Here is a 15,846-nt window from a genome sequence, read left to right as displayed (position 1 = left end):
AAATGCGAGATTGCTGCCGTGCCGAACTGTATTCAAAAGCTTCCCTCACTGTCTGCAGATTCTTTGGCGTCCGCACTGTTCATGAAACTCTACGCTTCACGTCTAAAGCGTTACCAGTTTCTTCAAATTCTTTCACCCAAGCCAGTATGGTATTGCGAGACGGTACATGACCGTGTCGATCAATACTGAACTGTCTTCCTTAGACACGATGCTCTTCCGTGACAGAATTTGTTTCGTAATAACTGCGAACACAGGTAACTCGGTATTGCACGTTCCAAAACACCATTGCAACTGACATTTGTGTTTCCAGCTCATTTTCGACCATGTCCCGACACTAAACGTGATAAGTCCCGACGTTCAACTTGAACGTCGCTACAGACGTAAAAAATTATAGACTGGCGACAAAATAAAGACAATCATGTATTGTGGGATTGGGTAGTAACATTTCCCCTTTATTAACGATTTTTTACACTGATCAGTCAGTCACTGTTTTTTTTTCAAATGTAATGTCCAAAAGATTATTTGGGAAACTTAGTCTCTATGCCATGCGCGGCAGTAAATCAGTTTGAGCTTCATACTAAAGTCGCTAACAGGCGCAGCGAAATGGACTCTTTCGTTTGTAAATGACGCACTATTTCCAGTCATTCTCCACAGGAGCTGCCTGAAAAGAAAATATTCGTTTTTAGTTTTTGTTTTTGTATACTTGAAAAAAGAGACAGCATTGGTCGTATATTTTTTACTATTGCAAAATCGATTTTCTGTCACTGAGTGACCATCTTCAGTGCTATATTGTATAACTTAAATTGGGATGCACTGTTGTCACTAAGCTTACGGCAATCACATAGACTATGTGTCTATGAGTCTATGTGATTGCCGTAAGGTTAGTGACAACAGTGCATCCCAATTTAAGTTATACAATATAGCACTGAAGATGGTCACTCAGTGACAGAAAATCGATTTTGCAATAGTAAAAAATATACGGCCAATGCTGTCTCTTTTTTCAAGTATACCTGTTATCTGGTCGTAGTGCACAAGACAACATGGAGTCGCCAATCAATAGTTTTTGTTTTGTCTGTTCCTTTAATCCAACACTGTCGGCCACCGGGTACTTGGGAAGTGCGGCGACGTGGGTACGGATGCGGCGAGGAATAGATGCTACACATAATATAAAGAAAAAAAAATTAGCTTCAAGATTAAAATTTTTATTTTTTCAAATGACTAGTTTCCGAGTTTCACAAAGTCCCAATTTTCAGAGTGTAATCCTGTGAAACCTCGAAACGCACATTCGAGGAAATAAAAATTTGCATCTGAAAGCTGAGCTTTTTTGTACAGTGATAAAACAAAACAAGTGCAGGATAAGCACTGAAACCGGTACCACTGCCAAGATTCTGAAGATGTGCCACACTTCTAATAACTTACGCAGCTCGCGATTCTTATCAAACACTTGCTGTGATTGAAATGATGCACAGACGTATCAGTGTTTCATAAAAGCGTCTTATATACCAGTATGAACAATTTATTTCGCATTTCATCACAACACATTTAAGTGATTATTCCTGAAACTGAGAAATACAGTACCATACCTACTTAAGGGAGGCTCTCAGTCGTTCTGCAACGGTCAATTAACTATCAATACATCTTTTTGATTTTATAAAAACTTGTTTACACAACTTCAAAAAATGGTTCAAATGGCTCTGAGCACTATGGGACTTAACAGCTGTGGTTATCAGTCCCCTAGAGCTTAGAACTACTTAAACCTAACTAACCTAAGGACATCACACACACCCATGCCCAAGGCAGGATTCGAACCTGCGACCGCAGCGGTCACGCGGTTCCAGACTGAAGCGCCTAGAACCGCACGGCCACAACGGCCGGCTTACACAACTTCATTCATGAGAGAAGAGAGGTTATATACATACTAACATCCTCGTACACGACAGATTCGGTAATGTTGTAAGACACCAGAATCCACTAGAATGGAGGCTGCGTTTTCCAATTTTGGATTTTTTGCATCATCAGTGGCCTTCATTTCTGTCTCGAGTAATGGTACAGTAGCTCGTTGAGGAGCCCCACCTGTGCTATGTTTTCTTCTTTTCAGATGTTAGTCTCTTCAGGTGTTCCACTATTAAGTCGCCATAACATTAATGTTCGTCCAAAGTATTCGTTAACACGTTTCATAGATATATCGGCTGTTCCTTCACTGATTTCCTACTTCGATTCCAAAATTGCCCAAAATATGAGAATTAATAGAACAAATTCTACAATATTTTTAAAAAATGTTGTACTGTGTACACACCACAAGGCCGCATTCCCTGTTGGCGAGCCGGCCGGAGTGGCCGAGGGTTCTAGATGCTACAGTCTGGAACCGCGCGACCGCTACGGTCGCAGGTTCGAATCCTGCCTCGGGCGTGGATGTGTGTGATGTCCTTAGGTTTTAGTAGTTCTAAGTTCTAGGGGACTGATGACCTCAGAAGTTAAGTTCCATAGTGCTCAGAACCATTTGAACCTGTTGGCGATTGCGTATAGACCGGATAGGAAGACACAGCCATCATACTGGATTCGAATCCGGCTTTTTGTGTCCACGATATACCGCCTTTAATCGTGTTTTGTTCTGACGGTCAACGATGTTGGTTACAAAGTTCCGAACTTTTTTGCTCTAATGTTTTAGTTACATGTACGCCAGAAGACGTGGCTTTTAGTGCCACGAACCAGTAGTTATCGAAAAATAATGGACTAAATGCAGATTAGGCGGTTTATTAATATCCGAGATGATTACTCACATTTCTGGTTTGCCTACTTGCAAGGTTGTCTGCAGCTTTTCGTGTTTTCCGTTCAGGTCTAATACCTACGTCATTTAAATATAAGAGTCATTGAATACACTGAAGCGCCAAAGAGACTGGTATAGGCATGCGTATTCAAATACAGAGATATGTATACAGGCAGAATACGGGGTTGCGGTCGGCAACGCCTATATAAGACAACAAGTGTCTGGCGCAGTTGTTAGATCGGTTACTGCTGCTACAATGGCAGGTTATCAAGATTTAAGTGAGTTTTAACGTGGTGTTATAGTCGGCGCACGAGGGATGGGACACAGCATCTCCGAGGTAGCGATGGGGATTTTCCCGTATGATCCTTTCACGAGTGTAGTGTGCATATCAGGAATCCGTTAACACATCAGATCTCCGACATCGCTATGGCCGAAAAAGTTCCTGCAAGAATGGGACCAACGACGACTGAAGAGAATCGCTCAATGTGACAGAAGTGCAACCCATTCGCAAATTGCTGCAGATTTCAATGCGGGGGCATCAACAAATGTCAGCGTGCGAACCATTCAACGAAACATCATCGATATGGGCTTTCGGAACCGATGGCCCATTCACGTACCCTTGATGACTGCACGACACAAAGCTTTACGCCTCGCCTGGGCCTTTCAGGACCGACATTGGACTGTGAGCCGTGCCGGCTCGTATCGATTGATCGATCGGGTCGGCATGGTGTGATCTTTCGGCTCGGCCGTTTGACGTGGCTTTTGGCCGCGACGGGCGTGTGGCGCTAGAGAGGGACAGCCGGAGAGCCGCGCGGCGCTGCGGAATCAGGGGGAGCGTGGTTGAGCAGGCCGGGGCACGACGCAGAGGCTGTGGTGTGTTTGACACGTTTGCAAAACCGAACCTGGCTTGTAAGGTGGGAACTGGCCACATTCCCGAATCGAGTCGTGCGGCCCTGATGTGGATCCGTAAAGGATTTCATAAAAGATTTGGTGAGAATTGCTTGTCATGTTTTTGGTGCCCATATTATACTGATCCTTGCTTCCCAAGTATCGGCACCATGACTGGAAACTTTTGTCTTGCCAACAAAAAGGTCCGTCCGCAGCTCGTGGTCGTGCGGTAGCGTTCTCGCTTCCCACGCCCGGGTTCCCGGGTTCGATTCCCGGCGGGGTCAGGGATTTTCTCTGCCTCGTGATGACTGCGTGTTGTGTGACGTCCTTAGGTTAGTTAGGTTTAAGTAGTTCTAAGTTCTAGGGGACTGATGACCATAGATGGTAAGTCCCATAGTGCTCAGAGCCATTTGAACCATTTGAACCAAAAGGTCCCCTCTATTTAGTGCTGTTTAAGTAAACACGTGTTATTTTGTTTGGTGAAATGTTAATCTGGATTTTGTGATGTGATACAGTCCGAGTACGTGAGGTGTATTAATTGGTACTATTGCTATTCGGAGTGACGGACGACATAAGCCAGTATGGTGATACTGTAATATTTTTCCTGGTACACGGAGCTGTGTGGACGTTGTTATAGTTGATTCAAAGCACAGGCTTAACATTGAATCTGTACGTTCTGTGTTATCTAATTGCATTACTCGTTCACTCGTAAACAGTGAAACGGTAGTCTTACTTGACTGTTTATCAGTATCCTGTTAAGGAGTAATTTAAATGAGTTCCCCAGTTTCAGCGAGCATATATTAACATACTAGTGTAGTTTAAATTTCTAAGCTGATTTGGTGTTATGCTGTTCACCCTCGTCCTTTAAGGTTACGCCAAGGGCATTAGTTATTGATTCACCCTTGACTGTTTTATTTCAATGTTCGTGAATTAGGCTATTATTTTATACATCGTAGTTATTTTACGTCTGAGGAATTAATATTTGCCTATTTCGCCACCCCCCCCCCACCCCCCCTCTCTCTGAAATTGTGTAGCAGCACGGGCTCTAAGACCTTTTTTCAGTGTGTAATAGTGTACGGTGTGAGGCAGCCTGTCCAGCTCGCCCGCTTGCTGTGGGTTCTGGGTCTAGCCGCCTCTGGTCTGGGTCCAGTGGAGCCCCCCTTCTGCTACTTGAATTAGCCGGTGCCTATGTGACGACACCTGTTTTGAAAATCTGTCACGAAGAGGTGTATCCGTTTGTATTTTATTTAAAAAATGGCTCTGAGCACTATGGGACTTAATATCTGAGGTCATCAGTCCCCTAGAACTTAGAACTACTTGAAAATAACTAACCTAAGGACATCACACACATCCATGCCCCAGGCAGGATTCGAACCTGCGACCGTAGTTGTCGCGCGGTTCCAGACTGTAGCGCCTAGAACCGCTCGGCCACTCCGGTGAACGTATTTTATTTATCTATTAAAAAAAAAAGAAATTTGTGATATCCATGATTGGTTAAACTTTATCTCAGTATTGTAGTCTCCTTTTGCGAGTTTTACTGTGTACGGAATTTAATTAACTTGCGAATCACATAATGCCTGCTTAAAGGTTAATGTTGTTGTTTGAATAGGGCGCTTGCCCGTGCTTGTAAGGATTCCCTGCTAACTTACCCTATCACAAAAATTTTAAAGATAAAATTTTATTTCCTAAAAACAAGTTTAATAAAAGTGTTGTTGTTGTGAACTGTGAATGTTGCTTATTTGGCTCGGCCCTCCCGCTCAACAGCAATTGGCCGGCCGGAGTGGCCGAGCGGTTCTAGGCGCTACAGCCTGGAACCGCGAGATCGCTACGGTCGCAGATTCGAATCCTGCCTAGGGCATGGATGTGTGTGATGTCCTTAGGTTAGTTAGGTTTAAGTAGTTCTAAGTTCTAGGGGACTGATGACCCAGAAGTTAAGTCCCATAGTGCTCAGAGCCATTTCAACCATTTCAACAGCAATTGCCTGATTAGGGTGGATTGACCACCACAGACTGTTGATGACTGGAAACATGGCCGGCCGCGGTGGTCTCGCGGTTCTAGGCGCGCAGTCCGGAACCGTGCGACTGCTACGGTCGCAGGTTCGAATCCTGCCTCGGGCATGGATGTGTGTGATGTCCTTAGGTTAGTTAGGTTTAAGTAGTTCTAAGTGACTGATAACCACAGCAGTTGAGTCCCATAGTGCTCAGAGCCATTTGAACCATTGTTTGAACTGGAAACATGTTGCCTGGTCAGACGAGTCTCATTTCAAATTGTATCGAGCGAATAGACGTATACGGGTACGGAGACAACCTCATGAATCCATAGACCCTGCATGTCAGCAGAGAATTGTTCAAGCTGATGGAGGCTCTGTAATGGTGGGGTCGTGTGCAATTCGAGTGACATGGCATCTGTGATACGCCTAGATACGACTCTGACAGGTGCGTCCTGGCTGATCACCTGCATCTTTCCATGTCCACTGTGGATTCGGACGGGCTATTCCAGCAGGACAATACGACACCCCACACGTTTAGAATTGCTACAGAGTGGCTCCAGGAATACTCTTCCGAGCTTAAACACTTCCGCTGGCTGCCAAACTCCCCAGACATGAACATTATTCAGCGTATCTGGGATGCCTTGCAACGTGTTGTTCAGAAGAGATCTCCACCCCCTCATACCCTTACGGATTTATGGACAGCCCTGCAGGATTCATGGTGTCAGTTTCCTCCAGTATTACTTCAGACATGGGCCGAGTCCATGCGACGTCGTGTTATTGCACTTCCGTGTACTCACAAGGGCCCTACACGATATCAGGTAAGTGTACAAGTTTCTTTGGCTCTTCAGTGTACATGCTAGTTAATGCCTATCTGTCATTTTTATGAAGAATTCACGTCTTCCTGTTTCTAATTACATACCGCAAACAAAATATAAGATATTAAGTACCGATCACTTATGAAAGATTGTTAAAAAAGATCGTTTAAATCAAAGAAAAACCATTGCAATTGATTTTTCATCTTTATATATTTTAAGTTTAATGGAAACTCTCATAGAACATGCACCATTGTTTAAAATCTTGTATCAGCCACGACGCGAACCCGGGCCGCCCACATTGCAGACGAGCATTCCGCCACATAGCCGAACGGACCGTCGGCAAAATCTGTCGTATATCACTGAATTAAAGACACTCGAAAAATTTCAAATATTGATATTGATTTTTGAGTTCTGAACTTCACGTACCATTGGTTCATATGTGGTCTACTTGTGGGACGGAGTAGCACCAGTAGACACTAAAGGTAAAAAAATGTTTTGTCGTCTATCTCCACTCCTAGACTAAATTCACAAAACTATAATTGTTATTTATCGCCATCATAAAGGGATTATAGCAATTGAATCCCGCATGGTTGGAAACACAGATACCGCCGCAGAATAAAACAGACAGAAACATGAGGAATAGATAACTCTATGCTGACACGACGAATAGATTTCTGTGGACCATGTGCAAAACTCTGTTGAATGCGCTTTACATCTTGAACGAACACACGGGTTCGATTGGTGGATTTCACCTCACATAAACAGCCAGTCTACATCTACACCTGCATCTACATCTACATCTTCATCTACATAGACACTCCGTAAGCGTGGGACTGCTACGGTCGCAGGTTCGAATCCTGCCTCGGGCATGGATGTGTGTGATGTCCTTAGGTTAGTTAGGTTTAAGTAGTTCTAAGTGACTGATAACCACAGCAGTTGAGTCCCATAGTGCTCAGAGCCATTTGAACCATTGTTTGAACTGGAAACATGTTGCCTGGTCAGACGAGTCTCATTTCAAATTGTATCGAGCGAATAGACGTATACGGGTACGGAGACAACCTCATGAATCCATAGACCCTGCATGTCAGCAGAGAATTGTTCAAGCTGATGGAGGCTCTGTAATGGTGGGGTCGTGTGCAATTCGAGTGACATGGCATCTGTGATACGCCTAGATACGACTCTGACAGGTGCGTCCTGGCTGATCACCTGCATCTTTCCATGTCCACTGTGGATTCGGACGGGCTATTCCAGCAGGACAATACGACACCCCACACGTTTAGAATTGCTACAGAGTGGCTCCAGGAATACTCTTCCGAGCTTAAACACTTCCGCTGGCTGCCAAACTCCCCAGACATGAACATTATTCAGCGTATCTGGGATGCCTTGCAACGTGTTGTTCAGAAGAGATCTCCACCCCCTCATACCCTTACGGATTTATGGACAGCCCTGCAGGATTCATGGTGTCAGTTTCCTCCAGTATTACTTCAGACATGGGCCGAGTCCATGCGACGTCGTGTTATTGCACTTCCGTGTACTCACAAGGGCCCTACACGATATCAGGTAAGTGTACAAGTTTCTTTGGCTCTTCAGTGTACATGCTAGTTAATGCCTATCTGTCATTTTTATGAAGAATTCACGTCTTCCTGTTTCTAATTACATACCGCAAACAAAATATAAGATATTAAGTACCGATCACTTATGAAAGATTGTTAAAAAAGATCGTTTAAATCAAAGAAAAACCATTGCAATTGATTTTTCATCTTTATATATTTTAAGTTTAATGGAAACTCTCATAGAACATGCACCATTGTTTAAAATCTTGTATCAGCCACGACGCGAACCCGGGCCGCCCACATTGCAGACGAGCATTCCGCCACATAGCCGAACGGACCGTCGGCAAAATCTGTCGTATATCACTGAATTAAAGACACTCGAAAAATTTCAAATATTGATATTGATTTTTGAGTTCTGAACTTCACGTACCATTGGTTCATATGTGGTCTACTTGTGGGACGGAGTAGCACCAGTAGACACTAAAGGTAAAAAAATGTTTTGTCGTCTATCTCCACTCCTAGACTAAATTCACAAAACTATAATTGTTATTTATCGCCATCATAAAGGGATTATAGCAATTGAATCCCGCATGGTTGGAAACACAGATACCGCCGCAGAATAAAACAGACAGAAACATGAGGAATAGATAACTCTATGCTGACACGACGAATAGATTTCTGTGGACCATGTGCAAAACTCTGTTGAATGCGCTTTACATCTTGAACGAACACACGGGTTCGATTGGTGGATTTCACCTCACATAAACAGCCAGTCTACATCTACACCTGCATCTACATCTACATCTTCATCTACATAGACACTCCGTAAGCGTGGGACTGCTACGGTCGCAGGTTCGAATCCTGCCTCGGGCATGGATGTGTGTGATGTCCTTAGGTTAGTTAGGTTTAAGTAGTTCTAAGTGACTGATAACCACAGCAGTTGAGTCCCATAGTGCTCAGAGCCATTTGAACCATTTTTGAACACTCCGTAAGCCACCGTACGGTGCGTAGCGGAGAGTACCCTGTACCACTCACTACTTGTCATTTCTTCTCCTGTTTCATTCGCAAATAGAACGAGGGAAAACGACTGTCTGTATGCTTCAGTATGAGCCCTAATTTCTCGTATCTTACCTTCATGGTCACTACGCGCAATGTGTGTTGGCGGCATTAGAATCGTTCGGAAATCATCTTCAAATGCCGGTTCTCTAAATTTTCTCAATAGTATTTATCGCCTTCCCTCCAGGGATTCCCATTTGAGTTCTCCGTAACACTTACGCGTTGTTCGAACCTAACGATAACAAATCCAGCAGCCCGCCTCTGAATCGCATCGGTATCTTCCTTCAATCCGACCTGGTAAGGACCGGCCGGAGTGGCCGAGCGGTGCTAGGCGCTACAGTCTGGAACCGCGCGACCACTACGATAGCAGGTTCGAATCCTGCCTCGGGCATGGATGTGTGTGATGTCCTTGGATTAGCTAGGTTTAAGTAGTTCTAAGTTCTAGGGGACTGATGACCTCAGAAGTTAAGTCCCATAGTGCTCAGAGCCATTTGAGCCGACCTGGTAAGGATCCCAAGTACTCGAGCAGTACTCAAGACTAGGTCGCACCAGCGTCCTACATGCGGTCTCCTTTACAGGTGAACCACTCTTTCCTAACATTCTCCCCATACACCGAAGTCGACCATTCTCCTTCCCTACCGCAGTTCTCACATGCTCGTTCCACCTAACATCGCTTTGCAACGTTATGCCAAGATATTTAAACGACTTGACTGTGGAAAGCAGGATACAAGTAATACTGTATCCGAACATTACAGGTTTGATCTTTCTACTCATCCGCATTAACTTTTATTTTTCCACATTCATCACACTAACCGGAAATTTTTTCTAACAAGGGAACCTCCCCATCGCACCCCCCTCAGATTTAGTTGTAAGTCGTCACAGTGGATAGGCCTTGATAAACTGAACACAGACCAATCGAGGTAACAGGAAGAAGTTGTGTAGAACTATGAAAAAAATAAGCAAAATATACAAACGAAGTAGTTCATGCACAAGATAAGCAACATCAAGGAGTCTGTGGGTAGAGGAGCGCCGTAGTCCCGTGGTTAGAGTGAGAAGCTGCGGAGTAATAGGTCCTTGGTTCAAGGCTTCCCTCATGTGAAAATTTTAATTTTTTATTTTCAGACAATTATTATCTGCCCGTCCGTCCGTCCGATGCGAGGTAACTGCGCCGTAGTATGGGGACGCAATACTTCAGCAAACATCGAAACACACATCAGTCGACTACAGCGCACGGAAGAGTGAGTGTTCCTGCTAAAGAGGCTCCCTGGCTGGCAGTTACATTCATACATTTGTTGCAGTTTGTGAGACAAACTCTTATGTTTTCATCACTTTTTTGGGAGTGATTATCACATCCACAAGAAAACCTAAATCTGGCAAGGTAGAAGAATCTTTTTACCCATTCGCCAAGTGTACAAGTTAGGTGGGTCGACAACATATTCCTGTCATGTGACGCACATGCCGTCACCAGTGTCGTATAGAATATATCAGACGTGTTTTCCTGTGGAGGAATCAGTTGACCTATGACATTGCGATGAAATGTTTTCGGTTCCCATTGGAGAGGCACGTCCTTTCGTCTAATAATCGCACGGTTTAGCGGTGCGGTCGCAAAACACAGACACTAAATTTATTACAGTGAACAGAGACGTCAATGAACGAACGGACAGATCATAACTTTGCGAAAATAAAGGAAAATTTTCACTCGAGGGAAGACTTGAACCAAGGACCTTTCGTTCCGCAGCTGCTCGCGCTAACCACGGGACCACGGCGCTCCTGCGCTCACATTACCCTTGATGTTGCTTATCTTCCACATGGACTACTTCGTTTGTATATTTTGCTTATTTTTTTCATAGTTCCACACAACTTCTTCCTGTTTTCTCGATTGATCTGTGTTCAGTTTTTCAAGGTCTATCCACTGTGCAGACTTATAACTAAATCTGAGGGGGGTGCGATGGGGAGGTTCCCTTGTAAGTAGTCTTGTACCTGCCTACAGTAACTCAACTTCGACACCTTACCGTACACCACGGCATCGTCAGCAAACAACCGCAGATTGCTGCCCACACTGTCAGCAAAATCAGTCTCCAGAAACCGATGGTGCCATCGTCGAATCCTTTGAACTGCAGGATATTCTCTCAGGATATAATCCCGCACTGTTGTAACTGAATTCCACCTGTTGAAACGGACAACCCAAAATGCCTTTTGTTGGTGTGATGTTGTCATGTCTTCTCTATGGAGATCAGGTAATATATGAGCAAGCGAGTCGGCTATGTCAGGAAGGCCCCTATCGACAACCACATGGACAACTTAATTTCATTAAAATTTTCTCCAGGATCTTATGTTCATACCTGTAGAAGATGCATTCTTGAGAAATCGGATGAATGTTCTTGAAAAACCGTGCAAAGGACGCGTTTAACGTACCTGGTACCGTGACCAGCTTGTTACATGGGACTATGCGTTGTATGTCAGACCTGTCTCTTATTGGGACGTCTACACAGCAAACGTGTTGTAGCGTAGGTAATACCACCTGAAGCATGTAGGCGATAGCATAACCAACTCTGTCGAAACGCAAATCGAAACACAACGTCCAGAAGATGTTACTGACTGAAAGTAAATTAAATAAAGTAAATGTTAACGGCGACAGCGTCTGTCACAAACTGTAAGGAAGGTCGATTGGTTGATTTGGGGGAGGGGACCATACAGTGAGGTCATCTGTCGGATTACGGAAGAATGGGGAAGAAATTATGCCGTGCCCTTTCAAAGGAACCATCTCGGGATGTACCCGAAGTGATTTAGGGAAATCACGGAAAACCTAATTCAGGATAGTCGGGCGTGCGTTTGAAACGTCGTCCTCCTGAATGCGCGTCCAGTGGGTTAACCACTGCTCCACTTTCACGGACTTCATGTTCCCAAATAACGATGGAATTTTTATGGGTGACAATGCGTCACGTAACTGGGCCACAACTGTTTGCGATTGGTTTGAAGAACATTCTGGACAATTGGAGAGAATGATTGGGCAACCCAGATCGCCCGAATTGAATCACATCGAACATTTATGGGACATAATCGACAAAGCTGTTCGAGCACAAAATCCAGCACCGGCAACACTTTCGCAATTATGGACGGCTATAGAGGCAGCATGGCTCAATATTTCTGCAGGGGACTTCGAACGACTTGTTGAGTCCATGCCACGTCGAGATACTGCGGTAAGCCTGGAAAACGGGTATCCGAGACGATATTAGGAGATATTCCATGATTTTCGTTACGTCAGTGTAAGAAAATATGTCCTAAGAGACAGAGCCAAGGTACGTTTTCCTTGCTCGTATCTTATGTTGTATACATTTTCCTTGCGCTCGTATCTTATGTTGATAATAACCTCATTCCAAAGAAGGAAAGTAAAATCATGGGCAAAAGCAACTGATGTTTATCCGATACTACATAAACTATAGATATCACGTATTAGTTAGATGCACGGTGAGTGTACAGTAACACACACTTCTCATGTGAATTTTGTTCGACGCTTTTCTGTTTTAGTCAAGTCACACCTAGCTATAAAATTAAGTGTAGAACAAAAACACAATAAAATATATGGTTTCAGTATTAATTTGTTGAGTTATTACTTACCATTTCTACTGATCCATAATGGCGACGGCTGAAAACGCCACGACGTGAGATCAAATCAGTGGTTGAAGAGCTGAAAGACAAAGAACAGCCAGTAAGTGTAAACGAAATGATAAGTTATTTGATAGAAACAATTAACCTTAACATAAAGTTAATAGGAATATTGTAAATAAATTCGAAAGATTGAATACTAATAAACCACAATAGCAGTTCTTAACAATGAGAGTAATACTTCTGATATCCTGTTAATCTTGTGACTATCCTGAGTCGTTTTACAGCAATAAGATGATATTATGTGTTGTAATAGTAAACATTATTTTTAAGTAGCCATAAAGGCTTTTGATACCTCTCATTCAGACATATTACTTATTAAAATGAGTCAGGTGAACATCTCAACGAGTGTCATATTTGGATCGACAAACAAATAAGTAAAAACAAATATCGACTAGTCATCTGTAGGTCAGAGAAGTCGTCACTGGAAACATGTACTGCCGTATCAGTGAACATTTTCGTGATACATTTCGTCTTGTGCTTCCTGATGGTATCTAAGTACCGTATCAAAGACAAAGTAAAGGATCACGGCATAACTTTGGAGGAGTACTTAAATTAGGTTGATCAAAATCTCTTGACTGTACGAAATCGAAAAATTTGGAAAAAAATATTTCCTCAAAAATAAAACTTAGTCATTTTTATGTCCAGCCGAATCTCTACTACTGTTGTGTCGATTAACACGGCACAAATAGTGAAATGAGCTGGCGACTCGAGCTAGCCTCGAATGGTTGTCTAAGTTGTGTGCAACATTCACATATTTGATCGTGTCAGGCCTTCCTACACTCAGTTAGGGTGGATACAATCGGAAGGGTGACTTGATTTTCACATGCTCTGTGTATTTCGTCGGTTTCTTAGTCGCTACCGCATCTTATCCAAATCCTCTCTGCATTAAGAAGGCTGTAAATCTTTATCTGATTTCATCGGGATACCCTTCCTCTCGGCATATCCCAGCTGTTTATGTTCTGCCCGACAGCAATCCAGTATTTCTGCCACATTGTCAACACTATCAATAGTTTCATCATCCCTTTTTTCTGCTTTCTTTTCTACATTTCATCTACTAACCTTACCCTATTATTTATCGTCTCCGGACCAAACAACTTCTTCAGATTTGATTTCTTCTGAACTGTTGCCATACATTTGTGTTGGACGTCATTATTTACATTACACAAAATCCTGATGATGAAATTGCTTAACGTTAAGTTAATTTGACTGACCTTAATGAAACACTGAATAATAATAATAATAATATTTGCCGCTCATGCACATGCATATTGTAATAATTACTATAGATATTATCATTATTATTACTATTGCAATGCTCGTGCAATGCATGAATTTAAATGTTAACTTACAAAAAGTGTCTGTTAAAATATAAGAAGGGACCTGCAGATCCTTATTTTGTCAAGGGAAATAAATGCATAAATAAAAAAATGTTATAATTCTGTAATTCTTAAGTTGTATGCAAAAAGCTTAATCCATCTCATGTATGAAATTAATTCAGAACAATCCAATGTACTCATAACGTATTACTAATACTACCTCTGAACGTTGTCCAGAATCTGCAAAACAGAACTTAATAATGAAGTCATTTCAGAACTTTTACATAATGTTCATAACCGACTTTTAACAAGATTAAGAGGTATTCTGGCGATTTTAGTTCTCATTTCCTTACCCAGGATGACTATTTCTCACATTAACGTAAGCCCATCTGCCAAGAAGTAATAGTTGTCGATAAATCTTTTTATTGCTTTCCATTGTGTATGCTTGTAACTTATTTCTTAAAATAAGTTATATGTAATTCAAGTATGTATCGAGATTTCATCCAGTAACAGCCAGTGTATTAGGACAGATGAGAATATGAGAACGGTACCAATTTGAAATTTATTTCCTAACTTTAGCTATCTATCATCGTACATTAACGCAAAGGGAACATGTAACATTATATATTATATCGGACACAAACCGTTCAGAATGATTCGTGTTTCACCTGTATGAAACAAATACTCAGAGCTGTGACTGTTCTCTCTTCTCAGATGGAAGTGGATGAGTAGAACATAGTATAAACCTAGCCGTGGTCGACATCTGACAGAGTGTATCTTAGATTATAACTGTTAAATTTGTTACATCAGGAAGTGTCGTCTTCCATTTCGTGTCAAACTAAAGCGACCGAAAATATTTAAAACTAAGGAATCCATAATATGATGGGATCAAGTTGACCACTTTCCCCCCATAATATGACGTTGCCCTACATGAATGCTAACACAGAACACTTCACGTAAAGGTAGATATTAAATTTACTCACTATAAACAAATTTTGGTTCTATTCCTAATCCACGCCTCAGAAAAAAATTAGGACTAGTGTAGTGAGTCGCCAAAGTTAAATTGATAGCGTTAGCAGTCATTGAGCACCTTCGAGAGCACAGATTTTTGTTCGTAAATCTTAACTGCTTCAAGCAGCTCTAAATATTATGATGTGGTCTGTGAGCGTTCTAAGGCTACAAAAAACTGAGTTCTTACGATATTTGCAAATTTATTTCCTTTTATTGCCACACACAGGCAAACAACTTACCTCAGTGCCAATGTCAACGCGCGTTCCAATTAGCTGATTACTCATCACGTCGATAGATACCTACGTTCTGGTCTTCAGCGACCTATTTGTTAGTACTCTATGAAATGGAATATCCGGGACACAAGAGAGAAATTAGTCCGTTATGCCGAAGACGGGAGGACCTCGTTCAATTTTCATCGAACAACGAGCCATGTTACTCCCGGAGGGGAACTATCATTTTTTTACTCTAATTGTTCTTTCTCGTTCAATATATATGAAAATTTATTACTTGTGGTAAGAGTAGCCGTGGTATGTCGGTTATAGGCAGCTGCAACTAACCCGGAAGTCGCTGGAGGTCTCCTTACTTTAATTTTTAAATTTGTTCTAACTAAAGTGAAAAATAACTGTACTTAAGTTAACTGTCAACTTGATATGCTGTGTAAGATTCGAACTGAGAACAATTTCTAATAAGTGTGTTGCAAAATAGCATAATGTAATTGAGTAATTACAAGAGTATAATTCTTAAAAGAAGATCCTCAGCGACAAATTGTCATGAAAGAAAG

The 15,846-nt window shown here is 42.3% G+C and overlaps 1 protein-coding gene across 1 annotated transcript in view; it reads right to left on the bottom strand.

Moving 5' to 3' along the window:
* LOC126249132 (GTPase-activating Rap/Ran-GAP domain-like protein 3) overlaps nucleotides 1-15,349 on the bottom strand; it is a 334,020-nt gene extending 318,671 nt beyond the window's left edge. The window contains exons 1-3 of the mRNA XM_049950784.1: nucleotides 15,305-15,349; nucleotides 14,275-14,294; nucleotides 12,688-12,757 (exon numbers count right to left, since the gene is read on the bottom strand). Of these exons, the coding sequence (XP_049806741.1) occupies nucleotides 12,688-12,757; nucleotides 14,275-14,294; nucleotides 15,305-15,349 (135 nt within the window). The remainder of the gene's footprint in view (nucleotides 1-12,687; nucleotides 12,758-14,274; nucleotides 14,295-15,304) is intronic.
* Nucleotides 15,350-15,846: the final 497 nt, after the last annotated feature.

This window comes from Schistocerca nitens, chromosome 3 (genome assembly GCF_023898315.1).
Source record: "Schistocerca nitens isolate TAMUIC-IGC-003100 chromosome 3, iqSchNite1.1, whole genome shotgun sequence".
NCBI classification, from domain to species: Eukaryota; Metazoa; Arthropoda; class Insecta; order Orthoptera; family Acrididae; genus Schistocerca; species Schistocerca nitens.
The sequence above is the reverse complement of the archived record's forward strand: the minus strand, read 5'-3'. Positions and strand labels throughout refer to the sequence as shown.